Below are 19,090 nucleotides of genomic sequence, written 5' to 3' on the forward strand. Positions count from 1 at the left end.
GTGATCAAATACCATCAAAAGAAAGCTCTATTTGTGGGAAGAAAAGGACGCAAATTTCGTTTGGGTACAGCATTGCATGACCGCGCAATTAGCAGTTAAAGCAACGCAGTGCCAAATTGTAAAAAGTGCTCTGGTCAGGAAGGGGGTAAATCCTTCCGGGGCTGAAGTGGTTAACTGTTCACACACAGGTCATAGTAGCTGAGAAAATGCCTTGCAGCACACAAAAGACTTGTTTTGCCCCCAAGCTATTCTTGTGAAGGAGAGCGCCATTATAGTTCCATATGTGAAAGTGAAAGTCGTTTTGATCGGATTACTATCTTGAAGAGGAAACATGTTTCTCACTTGTTTTCTGCTGCTTCTATACTTGCAAAAAACAGGTACGTTTTCAAAAATATTTTTCCTGACTTGTAGAGTCCTCGGGGAACAATTAGGGGGCTAAACTTGTTACGAATAGTTATTTATTTTCAAAGTGCATGCCTCATTTAAAGTCCCAATCTTTCATTTATTTTCTTATCAGAATCAGGGATGAAGGTAACCAAGACTCTTTGGTCATAGACCTCATTTAGAGTCCCACAGCCTTCCTTTTATTTATAACTTGTAGAGTCCTCGGGGAACAATTAGGGGGCTAAGCAGGAAGGAGTTTGTGGAAATCCCACTTTTTCGGCACACTGTTAGTAGTAATGGATGGATGGATGGAGGGCTCTGTCTATTGTCCCTGCTCTGCAGCTGAACTGACTGCACACAATGCTTTCTTAAAGTGAAAAGTTATACTATTATTCTACTATTTTTTTATTATTGTATTTTATTTCCTAATGCTTTGCATTGTACTTTTCATTACAAGCCAAGAATTAGTCACCCGTTCTCTGTTCCCTTTAAATATAAAATCAGTTGCAGCCATTTTCTGTAGGAGTGGGAAAGCAGCTTAGGTGGGAGGCTCCCCTCCTATTCAGAATGGTTATGAAGGGGAAATGCTGCTGATATAACACAACAATAATATGTGACATAAATACTGCTAAATAAATAAATACTGCTTCTTGACAACACAGAATGCTACATAGTATGTGGATAGGTGATACAATTTTGCTGATTTATAAAATATATTGTGATTGTTAAGGTTTCATGCACATGGATGTAATAAAATACTCCTATCGAAAGGTGCTCTAAAATACAAATCTAAATGCCACAATGTGCATGCCAAAATTAAACTGCATTCGGAGGCACAAAAAAGTGGAGTTTTTTTTTTCTGCCTGTGTTCATGATGAGGCTTTATTTGCTGACTGATATATTACACTCAATTTTCACTAGGCTTAAAAAATGCTTGCAGACGTCTATGTGCATCAACCCTTATTGTTAACAAGAGGGGTTTCCACTGCTTCTGCCAAAGTGCATATGACTTAAAGCGGAGGTCCACCTAAAAAAAAAAAATTACATAAAAATGCTCCTAAAAATTGAAAAAAACATTTTTTTTCTTTACTTACCAGAAATGGCTGTTGCTAGGCAGATCGTCCTAATTTGCTACTTTCTACTCCGCGGTGATCTTCATTCTTCTCCTCCTCGTGTTGTCTTCTGGGGAATGGGGCGCACTGTGTTTTGGGAACTGTGTGTGTCCCAGAACACAGCCGGCCATTCACAAAGCGCCACGCGACTCGTGCACACGCATTAACAAACAGGCAGTGAAGCCGTAAGGCCCCACTGCCTGTTTCCCTTAGTTCGAATGGCAGCGCCGGGACCCGATCCGATGGACGAATCGGCCTCGGGCGGCCGACATCGTGGGCACCCTGGACAGGTAAGTGTGCTTATTAAAAGTCAGCAGCTACAGTGTTTTTGGTAGGAAAAAATTGCAATAAGCGTATATTGATTGGTTTGCGCAAAAGTTTTAGTGTCTACAAAATAGGGGATAGAATTATGGCATTTTTTTATTAGTAATGGTGGCGATCTGTGATTTTTATCGTGACTGTGACATTGGACACTTTTGATGCTATTTTGGGACCATTGTCATTTATACAATGATCAGTGCTATACAAATGCACTGATCACTCTGTAAATGACACTGGCAGGGAAGGGGTTAAGCACTAGGGGGCAAAGAAGGGGTTAAGTGTGTCCTAGGGAGGATTCTAACTGTGGGGGGGGGATGGGCTACATGTGACATGACACTGATCACTGCTCCTGATCACAGAGAGCAGTAGATCACTGTCCTGTCACTAAGCAGAACAGTGAAATGTCTTGTTTACGTAGGTATCTCCCCGTTCTGCCATACTAAGTGCTGGTGACCCCCTGACATGCCACATTTGGCATGTAATTTTTTTTTTTGGGGGGGGGGTACTCTGTTTTAACAGGCACCCAGCTCCCACTTCCGCCCCTGGCGTCGCGGCGCCAGAAGGAAGATCACCTCACCCCCCTCCCTGCAATCTTCTGGGACACATCACAGGTCCCAGGAGATTGCCCGGCCATTCACAGCGCGCAGCGCGGCTCGCCCATTGGCAGTGTGCGCCAGCCGGGTGCCCACAGTTAGAATGCTGGCTCTGCAGAGAGGAGGGGCTTTGTGCGCCCGCATCGCTGAACCGTGGGACAGGTGAGTGTCCGGTTATTAAAAGTCAGCAGCTACACTTTTTGTAGCTGCTGCCTTTTAGATGGGTGGAACTCCATTTTAAGGCTCCCAGCAGGGGTCCGGTGCGTCTCTATTCACCGTTTCAGGTCTGATTTCAGCCTGAATTTTGGGCTGAATTCGGACCTGAAACGGACCAAAAGACACACAGGGCTTATGTGCAAATTCACACCAGAGCCGTATCGGAGATGTGTGAACTGGCTCCATAGAGAGATGGTCACATTCTCCTGCTGTTTCGAATTGGATGCGAGGATCCCACATCCAATTCGCAATAGTGTGAACCCAGCCTAATAAAAAAGGAAAGAGGTGCTAAATAAGACCGATTTCATTTTGGAGCAAGTTGAAATGATGCAACAGTCCTGTCATGTCTATGATGCTCTTTTTTGAATTCCCTAGAGTGAGTACAGATATTTCAAATCAATGTTTAACATTTTCAAATGTATACTTATACACCATACAATTCAAATAAAAAAGCAGGAAAAGTCCTGCTAAAAACTTCAAGTATCAGTTATCATTTGAAATAAGTCAGACCCATTTCCTTGAAGAACTCGTGGCTTTTCCTCTGTCATATGACCTAGAAAAGCTAACAATGTAGAATACCTAGAGCTGGAGGTGACAAAGGAGGTGACTCTGTAACTTTATTCCAGGTGAAGTCTCTTATTTAGAACAAAGCCAAGAATGGCTGTAATCTTTATTTGCAAACTTAACTGCATTCCAGACTAATGCCGCGTACACACGGTCGGACTTTTCCTCTACAAAAGTCCAACGGACGCTGACGGACTAAAGCTGGCTGGTAATCCGATCGTGTGTGGGCTTCTCCGGACTTTCAACGTACTTTTTTAGCCTCAAATCCGACGTACTTTAGATTTGAAACATGCTTCAAATCTTTACGTCGTAACTACGACGGACCCCGAAATCCGCTCGTCTGTGTGCTAGTCCGACGGACAAAAACCCACGCTAGGGCAGCTATTGGCTACTGGCTATGAACTTCCTTATTTTAGTCTGGTGTACGTCATCACGTACGAATCCGTCGGACTTTTGTGTGGTCGTGTGTAGGCAAGTCCGTTCGTTAGAAAGTCTGCCACAAGTCCGCCGCAAGTCTGCCGAAAGTCCGCCGGAAGTATGTCGGACAGGCTGTCGGACTTTTGTAGCTGAAAAGTCCGACCGTGTGTACGCGGCATTATACTAATCACCCGGAGACAGGGGCGCTTCTGGAGGACAGTTTTGTTGCATTTTATTTGTATGATAAGGTCATTGAAGAATATTCATTTCTAGCGGAGGACCTCATAGGGACAATTTTACATTTTAAACTGGAGGTGGCTGTTATTCTTTTGGCTCCATGCCCTTACTGTGTGTGGAACAAGCTTTTTCAGATTCAGAACATTTTATTAATCCTAAAAGGGGAATTATTTATTTTTGGCTGCTAAACTATCAACTGATTCTCAATTTCCCCTAAAAACATGTCTCTTTATAGTGCTGATAGAAGGGAAGGATTCACACAGGTTAAAGTATAACTAAAGGCAAATCTTTGTTTTTTGTTTTGTTCAGAGTGGGGAGGGATTAGAATCAGTTTTTATTGCTGTCTGTGCCCCCGTTAGGGAGATCCTCCCTCTCTATTTGTCCTCTTTACTATTATCATCGAAAGTGAAAGTAAAAAGGAAATCCAAAATTTTGGCTTGTCCCCAGAAAAGTATTAGAGGGGAAATCTTTCAATAGGGACATTAGTTCTGGTGACCTGGGGGTCCCCAAGGAATTCCCTTAATTTGTAGGTAGGTAGGTAATTTGTAGGTATTTCCTCTTACTTCCCGTTTGGCTATGGGACAGGAAGTGAAGGTAAATCTCCACAATGGGACATTGATGATGAAAAAAACAATCTTACAGGGCTTACAATATAACCCTCCAATGAAGTGGCAACAAGGGTCCGTTTATATGGCCATAGTTATGTGTGTAGTAAGACTGATTTAGAATTTTTTGTATAACGGAAGTGTACCGCCTGTTCGCTTGTGATGCAATATGCTGAAATTATATGTACACTGTATGAGCTGAATTTTGGACACTCTATATAGACACGAGTCGGGTCAAGCGTGTCCACTTTTTTGGCCAAAAAGGTGGAATAAATCTCCCATACTAGAGTCCTGTGTCCAACAACGTCATTTTACCAATATTCTGCTTTAAATCTGCTACTTCCCCCCTACTCTATTCCAAATAAAAAAAAAAAAAAAAGATTGGCCTATAGTCCTACTTTAAGGGTTCATGCATACTGCATCTCAAAGAAATGGCTCCTACAGGCTTTTGAGCTTTTTTTGAGCTCTCATTTTTTCTGCCTAGAAACTCCTCTCCATGTTAGCCAATGTGTCCATGCTTTTTCAGGAGTTTCCAGACATATGCTCTAGGCTAGGGTGACCAGGCATCCCAGGTTTTCTGGGACAGTCCCCGGACTAAGGACACTGTCCCCGAACCCAGTCTGTCCCTAGTTATGTCCCCGGATTCAGGGCCAGATTAACATAGAAAGGGCATCCCATGCTAGCTGAGAAACAGGCTGCTCGGATGCCGATGCCCCCTGCTGGACGATCTCACTGCCACTCTTGCTGCTGTTCAGTAGAGGAGAGGCAGAGCCAAAAATGTACTGTGTGGAGGGCTGAGACCGGGAGGTGAGCAGATGGGGGTGGAGGTGTTCCATCAGATTAGGCGACCTGTCAGAATTGGTAACGGAAGTGACGTTCCGTCGCTGCCATTTTGCTACACCCCGCACTCCTCTACAGTAATGATACACCGAGAAGGGGGCAAGCGGACATCTTGTTAAACAGTCCGTCGGATTTTCAAATACTGTATTTAAGCATATATGCTCCATTTCCTGTTAAAAATAACTATGGAATGCAAAACTCCAGTGAGTGTAACAAGATGTTCGCTTGCCCCTTCTCAGTGTATTATTACTATGGAGGAGTGCGGGGTGTAGCAAGACGGCGGCGACGGAACGTCGCTTCCATTACCAATTCTGACGGGTCGCCATATCCGAAGGAACAGGGGTCTGTTTGTACACAGGTGAGGGCAGTGGAGGAGCAGGGGTCAGAGCTGATGCAGCTGCATTGAGAGATGAAGAGTTTACAGTAGCTATTGTGGGGGAAGGGCTAAGAGGTGGCTGCAGAGATAACCTGTGAGAGAAGGGTGCAGAGGTGAGCTATGGATGTGGGTGCAAAAGTGTCCTCTGTGCATAGCAAACCTCAGAACCCTGCACTCTATGCCTACCACCCTCCTGTATATTATGTAGTCCTATGCCCAGCACTCTGTGTGTTATGCAGTTCTGTGCCCAGCACTCTGTGTATTATGTAGTCCTGTGCCCAGCGCTCTGTGTATTATGCAGTCCTGTGCCCTGCACTCTGTGTATTATGCAGTCCTGTGCCCTGCACTCTGTGTGTTATGCAGTTCTGTGCCCAGCACTCTGTGTATTATGTAGTCCTGTGCCCAGCGCTGTGTATTATGCAGTCCTGTGCCCTGCACTCTGTGTATTATGCAGTCCTGTGCCCTGCACTCTGTGTGTTATGCAGTTCTGTGCCCAGCACTCTGTGTATTATGTAGTCCTGTGCCCAGCGCTGTGTATTATGCAGTCCTGTGCCCAGCGCTCTGTGTATTATGTAGTCCTGTACCCAGCTCTCTGTGTATTATGTAGTCCTGTAACCAGCGCTCTGTGTATTATGCAGTCCTGTGTCCAGCACTCTGTGTATTATGTAGTCCTGTAACCAGCACTCAGTGTATTATGCAGTCCTGTGCCCAGCTCTCTGTGTATTATGTAGTCCTGTAACCAGCGTTCTGTGTATTATGTAGTCCTGTAACCAGCGCTCTGTATTTTATGCAGTCCTGTGTCCAGCGCTCTGTGTATTATGCAATCCTGTGCCCAATGCTCTGTGTATTATGCAGTCTTGTGCCCAGCCCTCTGTGTATTATGCAGTCCTGTACCCAGCACTCTGTGTATTATGCAGTCCTGTAACCAGCGCTCTGTATGTTATGTAGTCCTGTGCCCAATGCTCTGTGTATTATGCAGTCTTGTGCCCAGCGCTCTGTGTTTTATATAGTCCTGTGCACAGTGCTCTGTGTATTATGCAGTAGTGTGGCCAGCACTCTGTGTATTATGCAGTCTTGTACCCAGCGCTCTGTGTATTATGTCAGGGCTCAAAATTTCAAGTCCTGTTTACATTACGTCAGTCAGTTTACATTACGATTGCCTCCGCTCGTATTACACACAGCCCCGCCTCCTGACCCCGCACCTGTGATAGACAGAACATGTCCCAGAATTGGACTGGCATTCTGTCTATCACAGGCGTGGGGTCAGGAGGCGGGGCTGTGTGTAATCACGAGCGGAGGCAAATTGTAATGTAAACTGTAACAGCGGGCTATCGCTCTGTGATCCTGCGGCTCTCCTCTTCCTCTTTGCTATCTTCCCCCAGGTCGATTGATGGAAAGAACAGCGCCCATTCAACCCCGCATGCCAGCGGTACTCCCCCCGCTCCCAGGCAGCCCAGCTCTTCGCCAGAAACAATTTTCCACTCGCAAAATGCGAGTAGGCGGGTGGAAAATTTGAGGGCTGTATTATGTAGACCTGGGCCCAGCGCTCTGTGTATTATGCAGTCCTGTGCCCAGCGCTCTGTGTATTATGTAGTCCTGTGCCCAGCGCTCTGTGTATTATGGAGTCCTGTGCCCAGCGCTCTGTGTATTATGTAGTCCTGTGCCCAGCGCTCTGAGTATTATGCAGTCCTGTGCCCAGCGCTCTGTGTATTATGTAGTCCTGTGCCCAGCTCTCTGTGTATTATGCAGTCCTGTGCCCTGCACTTTGTGTATCATGTAGTCCTGTGCCCAGCGCTCTGTGTATTATGCAGTCCTGTGCTCAGCGCTCTGTGTATTATGCAGTCCTGTGCCCAGCGCTCTCTGTATTATGTAGTCCTGTAATCAGCGCTCTGTGTATTATGCAGTACTGTGCCCTGCACTCTGTGTATTATGTAATCCTGTACCCAGCGCTCTGTGTATTATGTCAGGGCTCAAAATTTCAAGTCCTGAGCTACTAGCCAGGCCTTAAGGGTTACTCGCCACCAGTTGCCCCACCCAATCCTTACCATGCACTGCCCCTAAACACGCCCTCATAAATTATCTCGTGAAATGACACTTAAATGTTCTATGCAGAAGTAAGTTACAAAAATAAATTATTATTCTGACTCCAATAGTTGTGAAGCGATTTATCCCTTAGGAGACCTCTATGCCTGGCCCGTATAAGATATAATCACTGAGGACAATCCTCATCAGATAGTTTGAACTCACCAAATACTGATTCCATCCACAAGATGCTTTTTATTGTGAACATCGGGTTACAGTAGATGACAGGATACAAACAGATGAATAGATTGTAGTATTTATGCAGTCAAAAGATGATATTGTCTGTAGCTTACAATGGAGAATGCATGTGCCCTGCTACATGTGGCTTGTTAACTGCATAGATGACACAGGAATACAATAACAGGAAGAAGGGTGGAGCATTACATTCAAAGGAAGTGTGTCATAAAATAAGGGAAAAATAAACTTGAGAGATAAGTGCATTACCACAAAAGGTCACTAGATGGCAGCATGTAAACTAAACATAAACGTCCATAGAAAATGGTTAGGAAAACAATATATACAATTCTATGCCCTGTTAGGGCAGCACAAATATTAACAACAACTTTATCAGTGCAGCCTCACCAGTGCCCACCATTGCAACCTCAGCTCACATGTGCCCACCATTGCAGCCTCATCAGTTCCCACCATTGCAGCCTCAGCTCACCTGTGCCCACCATTGCATCCTTAGCTCACCTGTGCCCACTATTGCAGCCTCAGCTCACCTGTGCCTACCATTGCAGCCTCATCAGTGCCCACCATTGCAGCCTCAGCTCACCTGTGTCCCCCATTGCAGCCTCAGCTCACCTCTGCAAACCATTGCAGCCTCAGCTCACCTGTGCCCACCATTGCAGCCTCAGATCACCTGTGCCCACCAATGCAGCCTCAGCTCACCTGTGCCCACCACTGCAGCCTCGCCTCATCTCTCCTGTGCCCACCTTTGCAGCTTCAGCTCACCTGTGCCCACCATTGCAGCCTCAGCTCACCTGTGCCCAACATTGCAGCCTCGCTTCATCTCACCTGTGCCCACCATTGGAGCCTCAGCTCACTGTGCCCGCCATTGCAGCCTCAGCTCACTGTGCCCGCCATTGCAGCCTCAGGTCACTGTGCCCGCCATTGCAGCCTCAGCTCACCTGTGCCGCCATTGCAGCCTCAGCTCACTGTGCTCACCATTGCAGCCTCAGCTCACTGTGCCCACCATTGCATCCTCAGCTCACCTGTGCCACCATTGCAGCCTCAGCTCACCTGTGCCACCATTGCAGCCTCAGCTCACCTGTGCCACCATTGCAGCCTCAGCTCACTGTGCCAATATTGCAGCCTCAGTTCACTGTGCCAATATTGCAGCCTCAGCTCACCTGTGCCCACCATTGCAGCCTTGCCTCATATCACCTGTGCCCACCATTGCAGCCTCAGCTTACTGTGCCCACCATTGCAGCCTCAGTTCACTGTGCTCGCCATTGCAGCCTCAGCTCACTGTGCCCGCCATTGCAGCCTCAGCTCACTGTGCCCGCCATTGCAGCCTCAGCTCACTGTGCACACCATTGCAGCCTCAGCTCACTGTGCCCACTATTGCAGCCTCAGCTCACTGTGCCCACTATTGCAGGCTCAGCTTACATGTGCCACCATTGCAGCCTCAGCTCACTGTGCCAATATTGCAGCCTCAGTTCACTGTGCCAATATTGCAGCCTCAGTTCACTGTGCCAATATTGCAGCCTCAGCTCACTGTGCCCCCATTGCAACCTCAGCGCATTGTGCCAAAATTGCAGCCTCTGCTTACTATGCCTGCCCCTGCAGCCTCAGCTCACTGTGCCCCCATTGCAGCCTCAGCTCACTGTGCCCGCCATTGCAGCCTCAGCTCACTGTGCTCGCCATTGCAGCCTCAGGTCACTGTGCCCGCCATTGCAGCCTCAGCTCACCTGTGCCGCCATTGCAGCCTCAGCTCACTGTGCCCACCATTGCAGCCTCAGCTCACTGTGCCCAGCATTGCAGCCTCAGCTCACTGTGCCCGCCATTGCAACCTCAGCTCACTGTGCTAATATTGCAGCCTCAGGTTACCTTAGGATCATCACGGGGAGGAAGAGAGCCGCAGGATCACAAAGCGATAGCCTGCTGTTACAGTTTACATTACGATTGCCTCCGCTCGTGTTACACACAGCCCCGCCTCCTGACCCCGCACCTGTGATAGACAGAACATGTCCCAGAATTGGACTGGCGTTCTGTCTATCACAGGCGCGGGGTCAGGAGGCGAGGCTGTGTGTAATCACGAGCGGAGGCAATCGTAATGTAAACTGTAACAGCAGGCTATCGCTCTGTGATCCTGCGGCTCTCCTCTTCCTCTATGCTCTCTTCCCCCAGGTCGATCCATGGGAAGAACAGCGCCCGGCGGTATGCCCTTCCCCCTGCGCTGAGCCCAGCTCCTCGCCAGAAACAGTTTTCCACTCGCAAAATGCAAGTAGGCGAGTGGAAAATTTGAGGGCTGTATTATGTAGTCCTGGGCCCAGCTCTCTGTGTATTATGCAGTCCTATGCACAGTGCTCTGTGTATTATGCAGTCTTGTGCCCAGTGCTCTGTGTAATATGTAGTAGTCCTGTGCCCAGTGCTCTGTGTATTATGCAGTCCTGTGCACAGTGCTCTGTGTATTATGCAGTCCTGTGCCCTGCACACAGTGTATTATGTAGTTTTGTGCCCAGAGCTCTGTGTATTATGTAGTCTTGTGCCCAGTGCTCTGTGTATTATGTAGTCTTGTGCCCAGTGCTCTGTGTATTATGTAGTCTTGTGCCCAGTGCTCTGTGTATTATGTAGTCCTGTGCCCAGCGCTCTCTGTACTATGTAGTCCTGTGCCCAGCGCTGTGTGTTTTATGCTGTCCTCTGCCCAGCATTCTGTGTATTATGCAGTCCTGTGCCCAGCACTTTGTGTACTAAGCAGTCCTGTACCCAGTGCTCTGTGCATTATGCAGTCCTGTGCCAAAAAAAAAAAAATATGTCCCCGGATTTCATTTTAAAAATTTGGTCTAGGCAGGGAAAAAACCCACAAAGCACGCATTTTTGAGAGGAGCTTGCAAGAAAAAAAAGACGCCTAAGTGCCCAAAAACACGTGAAAAAGTCTTAAAAAGGCATGAAAAGGCTCAAAAAAGTATAACACACACAAAAGATTATAGGAAAAATGATCCGAGGGGAGGGTTTGTAAAAAAACAAAAACCTTATGCTCAAAAAAAGCTCAAAGGAGCTCAATAAAAACCTGCAAAACAGCACAAAAAAGTATAAGCTTCTTCAAGCTGAAAAAAGCTTAAATGCCTGTAAAAGCAGCTTTTTTTTTAGCTGCAGTATGCATGAGCCCTAAGGGTGCTCTCACACTTGGCACTTGCCTTGTAATGTGCCTGAACAGGATTGTCCCTTCCTACCTCACTCTTCCTGCACTCACATTAAGCTGGGCCTGAGCGCACCTTCTATGTTCCAACTGTGCACGGCTCAAGCATGATGACACCATCTGCACCCTTACTACCTGGGTGAGCTCAATTGGATCTAATCTGCTTCAGGGCTGGTTTAAACCACTAAAATGCACCCTAGATCCGTTCCGGATGCATTTCTGCATGCAAGTTTTTAACACATTTCGGTGCATTTTCAATGCGTTTCCAGATGCACTCCAGATGCTTTTTTTTTCTTGTTTGTTCCTGTATTTGATGTGTACCATTGTGTTTTATATGCGTTTTACGGCATTCCAGTACAGTCCAGTGCAGGAAAAATGCAGCATGTTCTACTTTATTTTTCTGGAACTGGAATGCCTGGGAACTGACCACACTGGTGTGAATTATGCCACTGGAAACCATATAACCTACTATCCATGCATTTCTAATGCAGAAAAAAAAACCACACTGGACTGCATGTGGTGATAACTGGCCCTCAGTGTTTGAGTTCTATGCTCGGGCAGAGTTAGTGATCATAGAGACGTGGACCATGCTTGAAGCTTGCTGCAGGCCACCTATCTATATCAAGCTAGCCAGGGCACAGTGCTCTGAACAGTATGGAGTAATCACAGTGGTCAAACAAACTGGACTTTGGGGACAAGTATACTTGTGAGTACACCCCTAGGGGGCAATGGATAAAGCTTTAGTTGAACAGATTCAATCAGGGGTGAAAACAGACATACTTTATATGTGATTCCTATATCGACAGCACCACCTAGTGGCCATAATGCATTTTTCCCTAGAAATACCTCAATCTGGAAAAAAAAACATATTGTGCTCATTTTATGGTACTGACGATATAGGAATCACACGTAATAGAGGAAGCATGGTAATTCTCACCCTGACGGGGCGAACATTTGTCACATCTGCACATAAGATGTTTTATACATAGACCACTTAGTGTCTGGAACCTTTATTATTAGAACCAAATATAACTAATTTCCTTCTCTCTGTGAACAGCTCTGCCATATGCTTTCTCTGCTTCTCTCTGTTTTCCACTCCAACGTACCCAAAACTCACTTGGAGAAACATGACCAATGTGACAAATGGGCTGAGGATAGAATCCTGGATGGATTTTATCCACTTGCCAACTGCCCCATATTACATTTACTGCTACAGGGCGGCCGCACTGTGCAGGATCATGTACTGTATATATACGTGATCCTGCACTTCCGGCTATGGGGTGTGAGTGCGCGCCGATTCCTGCGGACCCGATGTCTGCTGGCACCCGCTGATCTTTTTGTACACAGGCAGAATAGCAGTCGGCCTTCGTAAACAAGGCAGTTTGCCGTTCTGTCAGTAAGAAAGGCATTGATCTTGTGTTCCTGTAAAGCAGCAACACTGATCCATGCCTTCCCCTAAAAAAAGCACCTCCCCCACAATAAGAAAACACGTGCTAGGCACACATTTAACCCTTTGATTGCCCCTGATGTTAACTCCTTCCCAGCCAGTGTCATTAGTACAGTGACAGTGCATGATTACTGTAGTAGTGTCACTGGTCCTATAGTTTCAAAAGTATCAGTTAGGTATCCGATTTGTCCACCGCAATATTGCAGTCCAGCTATAAGTCGCTGATCGATGGCATTACTAGTAAAAAATAAATAGCATAGTGTAAAACTGTAACAGATGTATTAAAAAGTTAAAAACAAAATCTGCTTACATAAAACAGTGCTTCCAATCGCACTGATTGAGATTGCCAGTAAAGAATACCTTTGAGAGGAGCCGCTGTTAATATTTACAAATTTTGGTGTGATAAAGCTATTTGATTTTCATCAAACTTGATGACTTTGACCCATCTTTAATCCCTTCAATACTGAGCAATTTCACCCCCTTCCTGTCCAGGCCAATTTATAGCTTTCAGCGCTGTCACACTTTGAATGACAATTGCGCAGACATGCAACACTGTACTCATATAAAATCTTTATAATTTTTCTTTCTCACAAAGAGAGCTTCCTTTCGATGGTATTTAACCACTTGCCGACCGCTGCACGACGATGTACGTCGACAGAGCGGCACGGGCAGGCAAAAGGGCTTACCTGTACGTCCCTGCCTGCCCGCGGGTGGGGGGTCCGATCGGACCCCCCCGGTGCCTGCGGCGGTCGGCAAATGTCCCCCGGCGATCGGTGGTGAGGGGGAGGCCATCCATTCGTGGCCTCCCCCTCGCGATCGCTCCCAGCCAATGGGATCATTTCCCTGCCTCTGTATTGTACACAGAGGCAGAGGAAATGATGTCATCTCTCCTCGGCTCGGTATTTTCCGTTCCGGGCCGAGGAGAGAAGACTGAACTGTGAGTGCACAACACAAACACACACAGTAGAACATGCCAGGCACATATTACACCCCGATCCCCCCCCCGATCGCCCCCCATCCCCCCCGATCACCCCCCCCCTGTCACAAACTGACACAAAGCAGGTTTTTTTTTTTTTTTTTTCTGATTACTGCATAGTGTCAGTTTGTGACAGTTAGTGTGTTAGGGTAGTGAGTGTTAGGCCCCCTTTAGGTCTAGGATACCCCCCTAACCCCCCTAATAAAGTTTTAACCCCTTGATCACCCCCCGTCACCAGTGTTGCTAAGCGATCATTTTTCTGATCGCTGTATTAGTGTCGCTGGTGACGCTAGTTAGTGAGGTAAATATTTAGGTTCGCCGTCAGTGTTTTATAGCGTTGGGGACCCCCATATACTATCTAATAAATGTTTTAACCCCTTGATTGCCCCCTAGTTAACCCTTTCACCACTGATCACCGTATAACCGTTACGGGTGACGCTGGTTAGTTTGTTTATTTTTTATAGTGTCAGGGCACCCGCCGTTTATTACCGAATAAAGGTTTAGCCCCCTGATCGCCCGGCGGTGATATGCGTCGCCCCAGGCAGCGTCAAATTAGCGCCAGTACCGCTAACACCCACGCACGCAGCATACGCCTCCCTTAGTGGTATAGTATCTGTATGGATCAATATCTGATCCGATCAGATCTATACTAGCGTCCCCAGCAGTTTAGGGTTCCCAAAAACGCAGTGTTAGCGGGATCAGCACAGATACCTGCTAGCACCTGCGTTTTTCCCGTCCGCCCGGCCCAGCCCACCCAAGTGCAGTATCGATCGATCACTGTCACTTACAAAACACTAAACGCATAACTGCAGCGTTCGCAGAGTCAGGCCTGATCCCTGCGATCGCTAACAGTTTTTTTGGTAGCGTTTTGGTGAACTGGCAAGCACCAGCCCCAGGCAGCGTCAGATTAGCGCCAGTACCGCTAACACCCACGCACGCAGCATACGCCTCTCTTAGTGGTATAGTATCTGAACGGATCAATATCTGATCCGATCAGATCTATACTAGCGTCCCCAGCAGTTTAGGGTTCCCAAAAACGCAGTGTTAGCGGGATCATCCCAGATACCTGCTAGCACCTGCGTTTTGCCCCTCCGCCCAGCCCACCCAAGTGCAGTATCGATCGATCACTGTCACTTACAAAACACTAAACGCATAACTGCAGCGTTCGCAGAGTCAGGCCTGATCCCTGCGATCGCTAACAGTTTTTTTGGTAGCGTTTTGGGGAACTGGCAAGCGCCAGCGGCCTAGTACACCCCGGTCGTAGTCAAACCAGCACTGCAGTAACACTTGGTGACGTGGCGAGTCCCATAAGTGCAGTTCAAGCTGGTGAGGTGGCAAGCACAAGTAGTGTCCCGCTGCCACCAAAAAGACAAACACAGACCCGTCGTGCCCATAATGCCCTTCCTGCTGCATTCGCCAATCCTAATTGGGAACCCACCACTTCTGCAGCACCCGTACTTCCCCCATTCACATCCCCAACCAAATGCAGTCGGCTGCATGAGAGGCATTTTTATGTCCTCCCGAGTACCCCTACCCAACAAACCCCCCCAAAAAAGATGTTGTGTCTGCAGCAAGCGCGGATATAGGCGTGACACCCACTATTATTGTCCCTCCTGTCCTAACAATGCTGGTCTTTGCATTGGTGAATGTTTTGAACGCTACCATGCACTAGTTGACTATTAGCGTAGGGTACAGCATTGCACATACTAGGCACACTTTCACAGGGTCTCCCAAGATGCCATCGCATTTTGAGAGACCCGAACCTGGAACCGGTTACAGTTATAAAAGTTAGTTACAAAAAAAAGTGTAAAAAAAAAAAAAAAAAAAACATACAAAAATATAAAATAAAAAAAAATAGTTGTTGTTTTATTGTTCTTTCTCTCTCTCTATTCTCTCTCTCTATTGTTCTGCTCTTTTTTACTGTATTCTATTCTGCAATGTTTTATTGTTATTATGTTTTATCATGTTTGCTTTTCAGGTATGCAATTTTTTATACCTTACCGTTTACTGTGCTTTATTGTTAACCATTTTTTTGTCTTCAGGTACGCCATTCACGACTTTGAGTGGTTATACCAGAATGATGCCTGCAGGTTTAGGTATCATCTTGGTATCATTCTTTTCAGCCAGCGGTCAGCTTTCATGTAAAAGCAATCCTAGCGGCTAATTAGCCTCTAGACTGCTTTTACAAGCAGTGGGAGGGAATGCCCCCCCCCCCAACGTCTTCCGTGTTTTTCTCTGGCTCTCCTGTCTCAACAGGGAACCTGAGAATGCAGCCGGTGATTCAGCCAGCTGACCATAGAGCTGATCAGAGACCAGAGTGGCTCCAAACATCTCTATGGCCTAAGAAACCGGAAGCTACGAGCATTTTATGACTTAGATTTCGCCGGATGTAAACAGCGCCATTGGGAAATTGGGAAAGCATTTTATCACACCGATCTTGGTGTGGTCAGATGCTTTGAGGGCAGAGGAGAAATCTAGGGTCTAATAGACCCCAATTTTTGCAAAAAAGAGTGCCTGTCACTACCTATTGCTATGATAGGGGATATTTACATTCCCTGAGATAACAATAAAAATGATTTAAAAAAAAAAATGAAAGGAACAGTTTAAAAATAAGATAAAAAAATAATAATAATAAAGAAAAAAAAAAAAAAAAAAAAAAAAAAGCACCCCTGTCCCCCCTGCTCTCGCGCTAAGGCGAACGCAAGCGTCGGTCTGGCGTCAAATGTAAACAGCAATTGCACCATGCATGTGAGGTATCGCCGCGAAGGTCAGATCGAGGGCAGTAAGTTTAGCAGTAGACCTCCTCTGTAAATCTAAAGTGGTAACCTGTAAAGGCTTTTAAAGGCTTTTAAAAATGTATTTAGTTTGTCGCCACTGCACGTTTGTGCGCAATTTTAAAGCATGTCATGTTTGGTATCCATGTACTCGGCCTAAGATCATCTTTTTTATTTCATCAAACATTTGGGCAATATAGTGTGTTTTAGTGCATTAAAATGTAAAAAAGTGTGTTTTTTCCCCAAAAAATGCGTTTGAAAAATCGCTGCGCAAATACTGTGTGAAAAAAAAAAATGAAACACCCACCATTTTAATCTGTAGGGCATTTGCTTTAAAAAAAATATATAATGTTTGGGGGTTCAAAGTAATTTTCTTGCAAAAAAAATTATTTTTTTATGTAAACAATAAGTGTCAGAAAGGGCTTTGTCTTCAAGTGGTTAGAAGAGTGGGTGATGTGTGACATAAGCTTCTAAATGTTGTGCATAAAATGCCAGGACAGTTCAAAACCCCCCCAAATGACCCCATTTTGGAAAGTAGACACCCCAAGCTATTTGCTGAGAGTCATGTTGAGTCCATGGAATAATTTATATTGTGACACAAGTTGCGGGAAAGAGACAATTTTTTATTTTTTTTATTTTTTTTTGCGCAAAGTTGTCACTAAATGATATATTGCTCAAACATGCCATGAGAATATGTGAAATTACACCCCAAAATACATTCTGTTGCTTCTCCTGAGTACGGGGATACCACATGTGTGAGACTTTTTGGGAGCCTAGCCGCGTACGGGACCCCGAAAACCAAGCACCGCCTTCAGGCTTTCTAAGGCCGTAAATTTTTGATTTCACTCTTCACCGCCTATCACAGTTTCGGAGGCCATGGAATGCCCAGGTGGCAAAAAAAAAACCCAAATGACCCCATTTTGGAAAGTAGACACCCCAAGCTATTTGCTGAGAGGTATAGTGAGTATTTTGCAGACATCACTTTTTGTCACAAAGTTTTGAAAATTGAAAAAAGAAAAAAAAATTTTTTTTTCTCGTCTTTCTTTATTTTCAAAAACAAATGAGAGCTGCAAAATACTCACCATGCCTCTCAGAAAATAGCTTGGGGTGTCTACTTTCCAAAATGGGGTCATTTGGGGGGGGTTTGTGCCACCTGGGCATTCCATGGCCTCCGAAACTGTGATAGGCAGTGAGGAGTAAAATCAAAAATGTACGCCCTTAGAAATCCTGAAGGCGGTGATTGGTTTTCGGGGTCCTGTACGCGGCTAGGCTCCTAAAAAGTCCCACACATGTGGTATCCCCGTACTCAGGAGAAGCAGCTAAATGTATTTTGGGGTGCAATTCCACATATGCCCATGGCCTGTGTGAGCAATATATCATTTAGTGACAACTTTGTGCAAAAAAAAAAAAAAAAAAAAAAATGTGTCACTTTCCCGCAACTTGTGTCAAAATATAAAACATTCCATGGACTCAACATGCCTCAAAGCAAATAGCTTGGGGTGTCTACTTTCCAAAATGGGGTCATTTGGGGGGGTTTTATGTCATCTGGGCATTTTATGGCCTTCAAAACTGTGATAGGTAGTGAGGAGTAAAATCAAAAATGTACGCCCTTAGAAATCCTGAAGGCAGTGATTGGTTTTCGGGGCCCCGTACGCGGCTAGGCTCCCAAAAAGTCCCACACATGTGGTATCCCCATACTCAGGAGAAGCAGCTAAATGTATTTTGGGGTGCAATTCCACATATGCCCATGGCCTGTGTGAGCAATATATCATTTAGTGACAACTTTTTGTAATTTTTTTTTTTTTTTTGGTCATTATTCAATCACTTGGGACAAAAAAAATGAATATTCAATGGGCTCAACATGCCTCTCAGCAATTTCCTTGGGGTGTCTACTTTCCAAAATGGGGTCATTTGTGGGGGTTTTGTACTGCCCTGCCATTTTAGCACCTCAAGAAACGACATAGGCAGTCATAAATTAAAGGCTGTGTAAATTCCAGAAAATGTACCCTAGTTTGTAGACGCTATAACTTTTGCGCAAACCAATAAATATACACTTATTGACATTTTTTTTACCAAAGACATGTGGCCGAATACATTTTGGCCTAAATGTATGACTAAAATTGAGTTTATTGGATTTTTTTTAGAACAAAAAGTAGAAAATATCATTTTTTTTCAAAATTTTCGGTCTTTTTCCGTGTATAGCGCAAAAAATAAAAACGGCAGAGGTGATCAAATACCATCAAAAGAAAGCTCTATTTGTGGGAAGAAAAGGACGCAAATTTCGTTTGGGTACAGCATTGCATGACCGCGCAATTAGCAGTTAAAGCGACGCAGTGCCGAATTGTAAAAAGTGCTCTGGTCAGGAAGGGGGTAAAACCTTCCGGGGCTGAAGTGGTTAATCACCACTGGGTTTTTTATTTATTGATAAATAAACGAAAAAAAGACCAAACATTTTGAAAAAGAAAAACGCATTTTTCTTTGTTTCTGTTATAATATTTTGCAAATAAATAATCTTTAGGCGGTGATCAGGGATACTGACTGGTGACAGTAAGTAAAAAAAAAATCTATTAAAAAAAACAAAAAAAAAACTTTTTAGTACATTTGTATTCCTTCTTTTTTTTTTTACATACAGTGACTGAAGCAATACAGTGTTACCATAGTATTTATATAGATTTTTTACATACTATGATTGCTTACAATTTTTTGTGAATGAAAACTATTCATTATACTTTGTTTACTATTGTGATTAGCTGTGATTGGCCACAGCTAATCACATGGCGCA

At 45.3% G+C, this 19,090-nt stretch overlaps 1 protein-coding gene across 1 annotated transcript in view; it reads left to right on the plus strand.

Annotated features, from left to right (window-relative positions):
• The first annotated feature begins 279 nt into the window (after positions 1–279).
• LOC141147986 (natural cytotoxicity triggering receptor 3 ligand 1-like) overlaps positions 280–19,090 on the plus strand; it is a 30,631-nt gene continuing 11,820 nt past the window's right edge. Inside the window, exon 1 of the mRNA XM_073635141.1 lies at positions 280–377. Coding sequence (XP_073491242.1) covers positions 332–377 — 46 coding nt within the window. The 5' untranslated portion in view covers positions 280–331. The remainder of the gene's footprint in view (positions 378–19,090) is intronic.

The sequence above is a fragment of the Aquarana catesbeiana genome, linkage group LG06, assembly GCF_042186555.1.
Source record: "Aquarana catesbeiana isolate 2022-GZ linkage group LG06, ASM4218655v1, whole genome shotgun sequence".
Classification (NCBI taxonomy): domain Eukaryota; kingdom Metazoa; phylum Chordata; class Amphibia; order Anura; family Ranidae; genus Aquarana; species Aquarana catesbeiana.